This window comes from Nesoenas mayeri (assembly GCF_963082525.1).
Source record: "Nesoenas mayeri genome assembly, chromosome: 2".
Taxonomy (NCBI): Eukaryota; Metazoa; Chordata; class Aves; order Columbiformes; family Columbidae; genus Nesoenas; species Nesoenas mayeri.
In genome coordinates, this window is record NC_137543.1 from 93,780,180 (window position 1) to 93,795,751 (window position 15,572).

Sequence of the window (15,572 nt, forward strand, 5' to 3'; positions counted from 1 at the left end):
CAGGGATTGGAAGGGACCTCGAAAGATCATCTAGTCCAATCCCCACACTGGGGCAGGAACACCTGGATGAGGTTACACAGGAATGTGTCCAGGTGGGTTTTGAATGTCTCCAGGGAAGGAGACTCCACAACCTCCCTGGGCAGCCTGTTCCAGTGCTCTATCTGAGAAGAAGTTTCTTCTCATATTAAAATGGAACCTCCTTTGTTCCAGTTTGTACCCATTGCCCCTTGTCCTATCATTGGTTGTCACCAAGAAGAGCCTGGCTCCATCCTCGTGACACTCACACTTTACATATTTATAAACATTAATGAGGTCACCTCTCAGTCTCCTCTCCAAGCTAAAGAGACCCAGCTCCCTCAGCCTTTCCCTATAAGGGAGATGCTCCACTCCCTTAATCATCTTTGTTGCCCTGCGCTGGACCCTCTCCAGCAGTTCCCTGTCCTTCTTGAACTGAGGGGCCCAGAACTGGACACAATATTCCAGATGGGGTCTCACCAGGGCAGAGTAGAGGGGGAGGAGAACCTGTAATTTTACCCGCTGTAATTTCTTCCTTTTGAATGCCTCAAAGAAACAGGTTTTTGAGAGACAACAGGAAATTTAAGTAAGTGAGCAGTTACTTACAATAATATACATATCACAAATATAATCTACAGATCCCTGATCTACTCTCAACCTTTTCTTGATGATATTTGCCTTTTTTTTTTTTTCAAAGCAGAAAGGGATAGCAGCCTGTGAGGCCTCTCAGCAGTTACAAATTCACTTTTGAGATTCATATCCAATATGTTCGTGCTCTGATTTTGAATAAAATTAATCTGTTTGTTCAGGTCGGCAGTGAAAATCATTGCACTAAAAGTAGAATCCATCAGATACTGAAAGAGCTGCAAGATACAAACTTTAGTTTCACACAGTAGTTTTCTGGCAACGTGACTTTGAAGACTCAATCAGCCTTTCTTATACTTTGCTATAAACAAATGAGGGATTTTTTACACCACTGCAAAATACGTCATCATCTTGAATTTACATCCTATTCTATTTTATCTCAACAAAGAGCTTCATGAAATGTAGCCAGAGAACTAGTAGCATTCAGGATGGCGAATCTGCCGCAGGCCTTGACAGCTTGCGTTGAGGGGCAGAGTTCTATCAAGTGTGAAATCAGATTTTACAGGTGGTTACAAATGTAGCTGAATAAGTACATGTTGAGTGTATATTTGTATACGTTTGTAGAGTCACAGAGCAGTTATTTTTTTTCATTTTGTCTTAAGGAAATTTAACAAAACATATGAAGTCAAAGGCACATAGCAAGAAATGCATGGATTTGGGAGTCTCAGTAGGCTTAATAGACGACCAGGATGGAGAAGAAGAATTTGGTAAGAAATTAAAATCTTCTTTCTTTACTGCATTTTTTGTATTTATTTTGTCATCCTAGTTTCTTACCCTTTTCCAAAGCTTTGAAATTCTTGTACAGGGAAAAGATACAGAGATAAAAATCTTAGAAGGTAGTCCAGGGTAATAAGAAATACTGGAAAAATCTTCACCAAAAGAAATGACAAGCATATGCTAAAGATAAATTGCTGCTGAATTTTTCACAGAGTGTTATACAGTTTCACAGATAAATATGACAAGACTGAAAATAACAGAAAAACAGCTGTTTGCCTAGGAAAAAAATATGTAGTCAAATGTAGTGTTTCTTTGAAAATAGCTGTGCATGAAATTGTTGAAGTTTTGAGATGCACATTTCATAAAAATTATACCACTAACATGCCACCCAAATCACAAATACATTGCTGAGTGCTTTGCAAGGAGGCTAATCATCATCCAGTGTAGAGTTCTGCCCTTCTTCACAAATAATTGGGCATAAATCAGCAGAAAGAGATCATTTAGAAACGGCAAGCATTATTCATCTTGACTTGTTCTACTTCTCCATCAGTGATGAGAGTGTTATCAAAATGAATGTATTTGCTAATAATTGGAATCGTGCACTTCCCGCATCCGCAGACGGCTCCGCTGAAGAGGGGGTGAGATTGAGGACAGTCAAAGGGGGACAAGCTGGGTTCAGGCGGGTTTTGCTCAGCATGATGAGAAGGATGCAGCTGCCCCGGACACGGAGAGATGCAGAACAGGATTGTGCATCAGGACTTGGTGTTGGATGTCGGCATCTCTCAGTGCAGCAGTGGCATTTTCTCCTTCCTCCCGTTTCTCGGCAGGGAGATGAATCCTGTTGCCTTGTTGTATTTTTCTCCTTTCAGTGGAATAGTTTATTAGATTGCGGGTGAGGTTTTGAGAAAAGAAAGCAGTGGGGATCTTTATTTAAACAGTAAAGGGCAAGAAAGATGAATGCGCTTGCTCCCATATGACAACCGCTAGCAGAATAACCGAATCAACTTGAATCTAATTCTAAATAATACTGGGAATATGACTCAGCTGGTATGATTCAGTAGTCCACTAGGTACAAAGAAACCTGCAGTTTCCCTTTTTTGGCATTCTTCGATATATTCCTTATTAGTAAGCTAAAAACATGTCCCCATTTGCTATTTGAGATACCAAATAAATAACACGGAAGATAAGTGGCAGTACAAGTTACTGTCCCTTTCTCACAGAGGGACAGTTTTCATTAACATTTTCAGCCTTCATATGTGTATGGGGATATAGTGGAAGATTTGGCGAGGAGATTAGTTAAATGTAAATACGCTCAAGTAACTTGCACCTCTCTGTAGAAAAAGCACATACATCACACTCATTGTTTTACTCACCTTGTGTGCTTGAGGAGTAGAACCTCTGTGTTAGATAACATAGGCCTGTGAGAAACTCTATGCACCTTATCACTATGTCTGAGATTCCTGCTTTGTTGTGAGAAAGAGCGGGAGGCTGCGCCTGCCTGAAGCCTTGAAATACAGGTGAGTTCAGCAGGCCCAGTGATCTTCCAGCAGGGCTGAACTTAACAGCACCTGCATCCCCGCTTGTGTCACCTCTGCTTGGGAGCTCAGGTGCGGCTTCGGAGATCCCCCAGTAGAGAGGTAACTAAAACAAAACTTACTCTTTGCAAATGCATCCGTGGCCTCTGGCTCTTCTTGCAACATGCCTGCGTATGTGTACACATTATGAGAGAAAAATCGTCACTACTTTTTAAAGCAATATTCCATAGCTTTATGTGTTTTATTTAGTTCTATAAGATACAGCTGAACAGGTATTTCCATTTACTAGGAACTTAAAACATATTATTGATTGAGAAATCAATATTCTCAATTGCATACATTAAAAACTGTGTTTGTGGTTATAATGTAATGGGGAATGTTTCAAATGTTAACAGAATTATCAGTAACACTTGATGAAAGTAAGCCATTTCAAACATTGAAAGATTGCTTTTCTTTGGCTGAGAGGGACACTTCTCTTTTTACATGCCATGTACAGGTGTGTGTAACCATAGTATAACTATATATGCCCTGAAATATGTTCTTTGCTTCAGCACAGTTATTACTTAAAATTAATTAAGTATTCCATTTTGAAAAAAAAAAGCAAGACAAACATTCAAGAGGATTTGCTACGTAATCCTTGAAATTCTTCAAGTTATTTAATTGTAAGAGTTCAATGCCTTTTTTTCATTTTCTCTTTTTTTTCCCAAAATAGACCAGGTAGCATTTCTTCTCTTTACCTAAGAACCCCAAACCAAAAAACAACTTGGTGATAAAATCTCCACCTTCTCTAAATGATCTGGCTCAAGGTACCCATAGCAAAACCAACGGTGCAGCACAGAGCTCAGCACTAAAGTCCTATCCCAGAAGCAGGGTTATTAAGCCCACAATAAACACGTTTGCTGCAGCCAAACCAGTCCGGCCTCTCCAGCTGCTGCATAACATGGGGCATTTACAGATAACCATGAAAATGTTGCAAGTAGCTGTACACTTTAAAAAATGTGATTTCATCTGTCAGGTCACCTCGCTGCACATGAAGGTATTTCTCATGACAATTCAGAAACTTGCTTGTTGCCCCATTTTTAAGGCAAAGAGTCAGGAGGACAAAAAAAGTGTGATGCATTTGCATACAGGCTTTTTTAAATGCAGGTCGTTCTGTTGCCCTCTGCAAAATCCTATAAATGCAAATTTTTTTCTACGTTTGACCGTGATTTAACGTATTTATTTTTTTGGGGTGTCCAGGCTGTCTCAGTTAACACAGCGGCTTCCAACCCCCTCTTTGGCTGCCCATTCCCCAGACAGCGCAGCAGAGCTCAGGTTGGGGTCAGACCCCTCTCGTCCTGCCAGGTCTGGGCTCTGGGGACAGCCCTGTCTGTCACCCACAGAGGGAAACGTGATGGCATTTGGGTGCTGAGCTGCACTCGTGGCATTACATCCTCAGCCCTTTCACGTCCTCCTCCCGCTGATGTGCGTCACTGGCGGGTTTGTGTCACATACCCTTTGGGTGCTTTAAAAAACTACGTCATTAAACGCCTACGTTTTTTACTTTGGGAGTTGCGTGGTTGTTAAAACTGATCTCTTTCTTTGAGGCAGCAGTCTGCCTGGTCCCATCTCTTTCCTCAGTTAAATGGCAACGTGAGGTGATTTAGAGGAAGGTACAAAAAAATCTGATAAGAAATAATTGTGATTTCAGAAAAAAAACCCTTTTCTTCCTGTAGACTGTGTGAGATTGGCTTGTTTCCTGACCCATAGAATGTCTGTCTGTCTCTAATTCGTTATTCGAACATTTGGAATACTGATTATTCTTATGGCAATAAAAAGTATACACCTTTGCTTAAAATAACTAAGCTGTGTATATCCATCAGACTTTGAATTAGAGAATTATCCAGAAAATTAACAAAGCCACCAACCTTTTGTTTACTGAGGAATTTTCTAGTTGTATTTTTAATTAGTTTTTTTAAAGCATAGGCAAACCCAATTATTGAAATACATCATTTTTTAGATTAAAATGAGAAGTCAGCTTTGAGCTGATAGCAGTACAGATTAAGAGCACATGCAGATTGAATAAGGAGTGCAAAATTGTGCACAGTCCTGAACGCAGACATATGTGCACACACACAGAGCCTGTTTTTTCAGCAATTTGAGAAGCTGAAATTTTGTTGTGCTGTAGCAGCTAGGGGGAAGAAAGGAAAAAAAAGAGGTGATCTCTAGTTGTCTGAGAATATATGTGACCAGAGCTTTTAACATAGCATTCTTTGTATTTGGACTTGTCATCATTTGGGTGTTAGTAAATACTTTCCGGCCTGGCTTTTTGTAGTCAAAACCATTCCCTCATCCATTTATCTTTCATCTTCTGCTCTGTGGAATGTTCTTGTCACCAAAATACAGGGTTACAATGTAAGGAATGTTAATATCTGAATTAAATTGTCAGACGAGGTGAACTGTTTAATGTGACAGACTGCAACTGGAGATATCCTCTTCGGCTGTGCTGACCCAATATTTTGCTATGCAGTCGTAAAAACAATAATTTGTCATCAAATCAAAACAGTTATGGACTTTAAACCTGTAATACTTCATATGTAAGGTAATGTAGGAATGGTATAGTATGCCTGAGTAAACTTGCACAAGATAGTTGTTTAATAATGAAATCAGTAGATGGGCAAAACTTCTTTAAATGGTCTCTAAGGAGAAATGTTATCCCAAAATATTCATTACTTTACCAGTGAAAAGACTTAATTGTAAGTTTCAGATATGTATTTTTTTCATATATATACACACACACACACATATAAATGGAAAAAAACCCACTTTCATTTTCTTCTAGATATATAATGGTTCTAAGTTAATTAGCTGTATATTACTTATAGTAGATATTAAGTGAGTTTCCATAGCTCTTCATTAGCTTAATCATGACTCAGTCTGTGTTTTCACTGCACCTACATTTAAGGAGTGAAAATAATTGAAAATCCTTGCAATAATATCCTCCTTTTGCAAACAGAATGGAAGGCTGGTTCTGTATAAATTCCACTTCTTTTTTGTTTGCTTGTTTGGTTTTTTAATATCAGTTTCTGGTCTTGAACTAGATGTACCCTAAGCATGCTGGAGCCATACACCTACAGCCCGAGAGCGTAATAGCTACTGCTGGGGTTGATTTACAGTGTACAGATTACCCAGGAGAGCTTAGGTGTAAATAATTTCTTTAAAGAAACAGGTTACTTTATGTTGGGTGGGCTTTTTTCTCATTTCTGAGGAGTACTGGCTGTTACCAGTCTGAATTTAACCCAGTAGATGTCACTGTGAGTCCTGTTTGATGATGAGCAGTGGACAGCAGCTGAAGCAAGACTGCTATCAGTCAAGTAAAACCCATGAACAGACTTAAAAAGACAGGGAAACAGCATATTTGGGTATAGGTGCTAGTGTTGTTTCACAGTACCGGCTTTACCCTTACTTTTAAAATTTGCTTGAATGTTTGTAGAACATTTTATTGCAAGACTAATACAGGAGGTAAAAGGCAACACCTAATCTTGTAATTGTTTAAGAAAAGAGAGTGTGTTGATGACTTAATTACTTTCAAGTTTATGATAATATGATGACACACTAAAAATACTTCTGCCTTATTGTCATAGTGTATATCTTTTCTTGAGTTTGATGGAGAACATACAATATAGAAAGATGCTTTATTACTAAATGGTTTTATGTAGATACTAATCCATAACTGAAGATACTTCCAGGGTTTGAGGTGATAAACAGTACTTTGAATTAATCAGGTACTAAAAGCCAATAAATCGATTAAATTTTAATTTAGATGGGAACAGATAGTGAACAGACCAGCACATGCTTAGTAAGCTCTGTCTTTATAAGCAGAGCTAATAGTGATACCCATAGATATCTATGTAACTGTCCATTTGCTTACTAATCTGTAAAACGTCATCAGTGTGGACTGATATTTTCAGGTCTTTCTTGTCTTCTTGCCAATTAAAGAATGAAAATGAAAGTTTTGCTCTTTGTATGAAAATCTACTTAAATATTATTCAGTTATAAGCAAATATGATTAAGTTATAAGCCACTGAACTTGATCACTGCATGTTGTGCAGAAATTGCGAAGTCTGTAGTGGGCCCTGATAAGTCGTGTTATGGGATAGACTAATGGGTGATAATATCACTATTAAAAGCTGTATGTTGAGATTCTGAAGAACCTTTCTTTTAGTACTTTGCAGTATGACAATAATTAGGTAACCCTTGCTAAATCCAGGTACAATAAGGATTCTCGTAGGAAAAAAACTTATAAAATAAAGAACTTTGAAGAACACAGAGACAACTGTTTCAGTTACCTAATTCATAACATCACAACTGGAAAAAGCAATTCATGGAGTTATGAGCCCCAGGCGCTTCACTAATGGACATACTAGGATACTGATAAGGCCAGCTAATGCTGTTGCACCAAAGAACTTGAAGCTTTTTCTTTCCCCACTTTAAGGTAAAATGTGAGTATAACAGAGCCTTAGCCAGCAAGCTCATCAACACCACAAACATGATACAGAGCTGATTAACTGAACACTGACAACAAAATAATGACTAAGATGGTTTTTGCCAATTATTTGTGTACGCTTACTTCAATACATGGGATTAAAAATTTCATTTTATTCAATGTCATTATAGCTGGCATGTGAGCAAAATCCCCAATCAAACATTGTGTCCGTGTTTCTATTATTCCTTTATTTCCAGCTGTTCCTAATATTTGCAGAGTTCATGTCTGTAGCCAAAAGTTCCATGTTCTCCTGTGAAGTCCAGGAAGAAGAAAGAGTCTTTCTAAGGGTTTAAAAGAGAAGATTGTAGCACTTGACAGAGGATGAGAGAAATTCCCTACTCTTCCAAAAGCCCTCTTTATAAAAAAATTGAGGCGATCTTGAACAGTCTTTCTGTTAAAAAATGGTGAGATTTACAATTTTGGAAGAGAAGTAGCTTTCATAAAGCCTTCACTTAATAGTGTGAAACATTTTTCCTGTTTTCATTTTTTTTTTTAAGTGGTGAACTTTCATGCCCAAAGCCATTTCCCCATATGCTAGTGGCCTTTAAATTTATGACACATGCTTCATTCTAAAATATCATGCACTGCTTTACAACCTCATACAAAGTTAAACACAGAAGTCATTTTGTTTCCTTTGGAGTTTGAGTCAGGTCTCGTTATATATATCGGCTACATAAGCATATAGTTATAATTGTGCGTAATTTAAGATAGGAAGTGAAGAATTAATTTTTCCCCAATTAAAACTGCAAGGGGAACTTTAGGAGGGAGCCTACCATAACTAAAATGGAGCATGGCCAATACTACTTGGTTAACAAGACAGCGCTTGGAAAAGGGTCTTTCACCACAAGGAGCGGCCACAGCCTCAGCTCAGTGCTTCATTCGGAGGAGACCTGGGTCTTACACCACTTAAACCTCCAACATCCTCTCGCAGCTCCACTGATTTACAACAGTGCTTAACGGGATCACTAATTATGAAAGTCTGGGCACCTCCTGTTTCAGTAAATATATGCACAGGTATAGAAGCCAGAGCTACGCGTTCCTTTGTGCATTGCCAGAGCAAGCAAGTCAGGAATATTGTGTTGGGTTTTTTTCCATCTGATGTTTTGAAGCCATGTGGGAGTGAGGGAACCACATTCATCACTGTCACCTCGCCTACACTGCAGGCTCTGGCTCCAGGTAACCACACTTAAATAGAAGCTGGCAAATGCACAGAGGGTGGACGTAAACAGGGAAACAATAGAGGGAAATGAGATCCCTCTGAGTCCTGCATGGAAGGAATCTGTGTCCTGCATACCCCTTTCCCTTTCCATGGTTTTATTCTAGGCCGAGATATATGCAGAAAATTTCTGCATAAGCATCGTTTGCTAATACATCCTATAGTGTTTTTAAATGTTGATTTAAAAAAAAAGAAAAGAAGAAAAGATAGTTTGTTATTATAAATCATGGTGTTGTTTGAGCATATGTTTTCTTTGCTTTACAAATGTGACAAGTCAGTCTAATCACTTCAGGTGGTTTCTCTTGCCAGTGGAGACGAATCATTTGTGATTGCCATCAACTTGCGTAGACAATGTGATTCATGTGGAGAGCAGGAGGAAAAAATGAAAAGAAATAGTAGGATTTCCCAAAAAATAATTACGTGATGTTGGTGAAGAGTCCAAAATTAAGAGGGAGTCCATACTGAAAGCAAAGTCTTTACAATGCCCTGTGCATTATTTAGAGAGTTGCAGGAAATGTATTCGTCACCCTTTAGATGTAACACGTGGTGAAATCTTTGAGATCTGTTACAGAGACACTGAGGGAAGCTGTTTCTCTTCAGAAGTGTAACATATGTAGAGGTTTTAACATTTTAAATTTGTTTGCTTTGCAAATAAATGATGAAGAAACACTGTGTGAAGAGATGATAGAAGTATAGAGAAAAGAAATGTTGAATAACTCCATGTTGTTTTGTTAATCCTACTTGCCATATTTTTTGAATGAACCTTACTGAATTAAGTTTTACACTAAAATGTATTTTCTTTTTTGATCCAGTTTGTCTGTAGATGAGAATTATAAATGAAGACTATTTAAAATATTTTTTTTAGCATGTTTCCAATGACCGGGAGGATTTGGGGTATTTTTAATAACATTTCAGTTTCGTGCCTGCTGTAGTAAATGTAGAAAATCTATAGTTTCCATATTTAGTTAATGTACAAATTACTGTGTAGGCAAAGAGGGGCGAAGTCATTATAGAGGAATTTTTTCAAAGAAGCTATTAGTCTCATTCCTAATTGCACTGCTCATTTGAAACCATAAAGGTTTATAATGGTGGGTAACTTACTGAGAAGCAGCTCAATTAAACCCATTTATTTTACCTGGAGTTCAAGATGCTTATTTTGGTTTTCGTAATGTAGCAGCCAAAAGCATTGATAGTACATTCAAATTATTTTAAGGGTCTAATTTTTTTCAGAATCATTTATTTTGATGGTAAGTTGCCGTGTAGATTTCCTTAGAACAGGATCTCTGAGATGTTAACTAACCAGCCATCATTGCTTTTGCAGATCCAAATTATTTTTATGCTGATATTTTTTTTGGACAGCTCAGCAGACAGACCTTTAATTGAATATAAAATATTAGTGCATCCAAAGCATTTTGTCTTTTATAAAATATGATCCCAGACAGTCTGGCTTGGAATCAGATACAACAGATGGGATTTTCTGTCTCTTTACTAAAGACGATTCTTTCTTTCCAAGTTACGATATAAAGGAAGGCGAAAAGCTGCAGTAGGTCTGTCTTTTGTGGAGAAATTTGCCACTAGACAGGAGTTTGGTTTTAGGACTTGAAGTCAGGAGCACTTCTTCTTGTTTCATGCAGAGATAAGTTTTGATAGGATTAGGGCTTTCTCACCTCCTAGGACATCCTTGGATGATTTGTTAATAAACCTCTCAAAACATTAACAAAGTTAAGAAATCTGGTAAAGTCTAATTTTGGTCCCTTTTGCCTGTTAACAAGACAGATTCCTGACTAACAGCCCCCAGTCTTTCTGTTTGCATCCTTCAAAAACCTTTGCAGCAGTGATTCATATTAGGTACAAGGACACCCACTCATGAGTCAGAAACAGCTAGAGAATATCCCACCACCAAAGTTGGCAGACCAGCTTCGGATGTCGTCACCAGAAACTTAATGAACCAGGAATCTGCTCGCTTGTCCCCAACTGAAAGAGCAAAGGGTGACTTTGAGCAAGTGGTTATAAATGGCTGAAAAGAGAACAGCCAAATCTAGAAGGTTAAAAACAATACAGAAGCAGAAGATGAAAGATTATGTAGCTTTATAGTTAAATGCATATGCTGGAAAATAAAAACAAAAATGAAAGTCTTCCCTGTTGCTTTGGGGTGATAGGATGTGACTGAAAAACTGTGGTGGTTTTGGTGTTTCTAATTGCTCTCTCCATCTCCTTCCCGATCATCCTGCAACCCTCATTGGCTCACCTTCTAATTCCTACTTTTGCAGGTGAGAAGCAAAGATTTGGCTGTGACCGCTCAGGATACGACGTGGAGGAGTCCGATGGTGCAGATGAAGATGAAAATGACAATGAGGATGATGACGAAGACAGCCAGGCTGAGTCTGTGCTTTCCACGACACCCTCAGTGACAGCCAGCCCCCAGCATCACCCCTCTCGCCACGGCCTGCAGGACACCACCAACACCGATGAGGACATCAGACTTCCTGACTGCTTTGCTGGGGTTCATACGGACTCTATGGATGGTCTGCCAAAAGCGCTGTTGACAAAGATGACCGTCCTTAGCACGGCACAGTCAGTCAGCAGGACCTCCAGATCACCAGCTGAATTCACCCTTCAGGAAGCACATGAGGAAAAAGGCCAGGAGCGAGGAGCGGGTCCCCGTGGTGCTGGCACAGCACTGGCAGACGTCGCTTCTGCATCTCCAGGTCGCCAGATGTCTGTGGATTACCCCGACCCAGAAGCAGCCTTGGGCCAGTCCTTAATATCAACCGCAACGCTTACAAAGGTAGGAGTGTCCAACTTCAGGGGAGAGGTGACATTTTAAATCCCACTTTTAAATACTTTTGGGGGGATTTTTCAAAGATGAGAATGTTTGCCCTTCCCTTTCATTCCTAGAGGTGTTGGCTGATTTGTCTTTAAGACAGCTGAAAGTAATCCAAGCACAGATGTGTAGGACTCTAGAAACAACAATGTTGTGGGAGCACTGCTTTTCCAGTTCTTAATTTGATTGTACTTTCCCTGAAAGGATGAATTTTAACATGGTCATTTCAGCTGAAGTTTGGAGATGGTGGATTGTTTTTCAAACAAGAAGGGATATAACAGATATGTAAAATGAACATATGGTGATGATTATGAAGTTTTCAGAGGAAAGTGATGGAATTCAGAAGTCACTTCACTCGGAAATACGATGATAGAATCATTGGTAATTCCCCAAAGGAAATTAATCTACTCCCAAAGGTTTTTGCCTTATCACTATAAAAAAACAAACAAACATGCAATTGCTTCTCTCTCCTCCAAATATGCTTAGTAGCAGAATTAGAAAGAGCACCATATGTTCCATGAACTAGGAGATTGCCCTTGCACAATAACAAAAGGGAGAGGCAAGCACAGAACTGAGACCTGAGTTCCCAGTGCTCTCAGTTTTTCTCCAAGCCAAAAGAACGTTCTAATCAGAAAAGGATCAGTTTTTCCCACACCTGTTGTAGACACAGGGCTCTGCAGAGCAGTGTGCAGAAAGACGAGGCTGGTCTGTGTGCAAGGCTGCAGGAGCATTTAGGAATTTTGACGACTCTTGTCTTTAAAACTCTGCTGAGGAAATCACAGAGGGGAACTGGCAGGTGTTAAGCCTTTTACAATTCAGCTATATTTTTAATGGGGACAGTAACCTGATTGACCCTAAGTATGTCTCTTGAAAGTTCTGAATTCTTACTGCAGACCATGAGGCATTAGAGTTTTCCAAAATAAAGGTCAGAAAAACATGATGCAAAATGTAGCTTAAATAAAGTAGTTACTGCCTGTTTTGTGATGAATGTAATCTTTACAAATGGTATATGCATGTAGTTATAGAAAAATAAGCAGCAGAAAATTTTCAAAAGTATAAATGGTAAGTAAAACTTTCATTCTGGTTTAAGTACTTATTCTCTTAAAGGTTTGTTTTTGTAAATCTGTACTACTGGATTCATTTTTTACAAATTTAAGATAGTGAACTGTCAACAAGGAGAAACAGTAAAAATTATTGCTACATTTCGCTGTTTGATGTGGGTTCATTCCTGCTTGTAAGAACTGTGAGCCCGTGTGACAAACATACGTTGGAGTGATTGTGTAGTATGGTAGAGAATAAAATGTCGTGGTCTCTGAGCCCTGTATATGCCTGCCACAAAAGCGGTAGGATCTTAATATTTGCACTTGGGGATTTAGGTTTTGCCAATAGATACCAGAAAGGCATGTGATTGAGTTTACTCCCTCATTGAAGAGAAGCGCTCGGTTTAAAATGTTAAAAGGTCTTCATTCATATAGCTCTAATAATTGTCTGTATTAATATGTTTTTAAAAGGCTACATAAGTGATACAAGGCAGTAATTCCTTGTATCACTACCTCCTCCTTTCCCAGACCAAAAGAAGGGGCAGCCGTGTCTGATGGTCAATGTACCGTCTGTTCCTGTTGCGAGTGGTTGTGGATCCCACTTCTGGCAATTGAGATAAGGGGTTGAAACAGCTCAGCAAGGCTGGTGTATGTTCCTTCAAAAGCATCTGTACCAGTTTCTTAGGGTTTCTTGTGAGGTGTCAGGCAGGACTTAATTCTGGGAAAGATGTTGGCTTCTTTCTCACACCCATCTTCCCATTTAGACTGGTTGGCACTGCATAGTCAGTAAACCATACTCCCCTTTAACCAGTACATTTCCTACCAGCAGTTTTCAAAAGCATTTCGTTTGTGTTTCAGTTTTGTGCCTGCTCTAGAGATTTCTTGAGACTGATCAAAGCTGCAGAATGGCCACTTAGGATTGTGTAGACTAAATAAGGTTACACTACTCTTTATGTGTTAAGAATATGCCTAAAACTAGAAGATACCATGAGATTGCAATTGTAGTTTGACTTATTGTTTTAGAGTTACGAGCCTTGGTTGGTAACTCAGGCTATATGAGAAGAAAAGGGAGCATATAAATACGATTATCAGTCCAGGCTGAGCACCAAATCACAGCGAGCGGAGGCAGCAGTGGGATGTGGGTCCCACGTCTCACTCCACTGTCTGCCCATCACCTCCGCGTCTGTGGGTGCTGTAGTTGTCACATCCATCTCTTGTCATTGCTCACCGCCTGTCTTTCACATGTGAAGCACTCGTGGACATATGTGCCGCGATGCTGACTCTGCCTGCCCGAGGCTATAATGGCTCCAGGAGAGGAACCCGGTGCATCAGAAATGCTGCTGATGCTTATTTAACCTTCTTGCCTGAAGTGATTTCCACAGTAAACAGTTCTCCAAAGCTGCCTGGCTCCTTAAAAAACACATACAAAGGATATTCAGCAATGTTTTCAAGTACTAGTGTTAAAAAGAAATTAGCCAGGGTGATTAGGGGAGGAAAATTCAATTAGTGGGCAAGGAAGGAGTTGGAAAAAGAAAGGAAGGAAATTAGTTCATTGTTCAAGCTGGGCAGTATATACTGTGAACTAGTTTGTTGTTGTTTTTTTGTTAAAAGAGAATGTGGGAAGCCCTCCCAGCCGCCTCGCATTTTCATTTCGCTAGAGGATAGCAACAGCCACCGCATTAACATGCCTGTGTTGTTCTCCCCAGAGCGCACCCTCTGTCAGCTCTCCCTCCTCGCCAGTGGACCGCAGCATGCCGACCACCACCGAAACCCCAGAGGAGAAGCCGTCCGGGTGTCCACAGCACGCCGCCTCGCCGAGGCCGCCCCAGACACACCTCTTCAGCCACCTCCCCCTGCACTCGCAGCAGCAGCAGCCCAAGGCGCCCTACGGCACGGTACCCGTCGGGGGGATTCAGGTGGTCCCCGCTGGCTTGGCCACCTACTCCACCTTCGTCCCCATCCAGGCGGGGCCGGTGCAGCTCACCATCCCCACCGTCAGCGTCATCCACAGGACTACCAGCGCCCTGGGTGAGGTGGGCAGCACGGCCGCCAGCGCTGCCGTGAACCCAGTGGGTGTCGCGGAGGTGAACAGCGTGGTGCCGTGCATCCCCATCGGCCAGGTGAGCGTGCCGGGCATCCCAGGCCTTGGCGCGCCCAGCCTGCAGCCTCTCCCACCGCTGGGCGTGGAGACGGTGAACATCTTGGGGCTGGCCAACACCAACGTGGCCCCGCAGATGCGCCCATCGGGAATTACCCTGAACGCCGTGGGCCTCCAGGTGCTGACGGCTGGCGCAGCCCCGCAGGGCAACCCCAGCCCACAGGCACACATCCCCGGCTTGCAGATACTGAACATTGCCCTGCCGACCCTCATCCCCTCCCTCAGCCCCGCCGGTGCTGACGCCCAAGGAACCTCCGAGGCGCCCGCCTCCAGCGGCAAAGCCTGCGAGGCCCAGACAGAACCGGCTGCCCCCAGCTTCCCCACGGCCGAGGTCGGCCCGGCTGGCGGGGCCGCTTCTCCTCAGGCGGCAGCCAGCGGGCAGCGGTACGGCGGGAAGAGCCATTCCGAGCCCGCCCCGCCGGCTGACCGTGAGCGAGCTGACGCGCCGGGGAAAGCGGATCCCGAAAAGACTGACCCGGCACAGCCCACCAAGCCAAAGCGTGATGTCCCCTCCCTGCAGGTGAAGAGGACTGAGCCCCGCTCCAAGGGGAACCCCGAGGCGGTGACCAAGTCCGCGGTCCACCGAACTGTGTCCCCGGACAGACAGGTACACAGGCCAGCCGCCTTGCCCCGGCGGCAAAACACGGTGCAGTTTAGCGATGGCAGCAGTGACGATGAGGATAGACTTGTAATAGCAACCTAGTTTTTGTTTTTCGTTGTGGGTTTTTCTTTTTTTTTTTTTTTTTTCCATTATTTTATTATTATTATTATTATTATTATTTTGTAACACAGGTTTCTTTGCAAACCTTCTTTTCCTTAAAGCACATTTTTCTGACACAAACCCATTACTAATCTTCGTGCAATCATGAACTCTTGACCAATAATTGTTGTTTCTTG

The 15,572-nt window shown here is 41.3% G+C and overlaps 1 protein-coding gene across 1 annotated transcript in view; it reads left to right on the top strand.

Moving 5' to 3' along the window:
• Window positions 1-15,572, top strand: part of HIVEP1 (HIVEP zinc finger 1) — a gene marked incomplete at its 5' end in the record, with an annotated part of 120,940 nt that overhangs the window by 104,712 nt on the left and 656 nt on the right. The window contains 3 exons of the mRNA XM_080339085.1: window positions 1,263-1,367; window positions 10,924-11,441; window positions 14,224-15,282. Coding sequence (XP_080195211.1) covers window positions 1,263-1,367; window positions 10,924-11,441; window positions 14,224-15,282 — 1,682 coding nt within the window. The remainder of the gene's footprint in view (window positions 1-1,262; window positions 1,368-10,923; window positions 11,442-14,223; window positions 15,283-15,572) is intronic.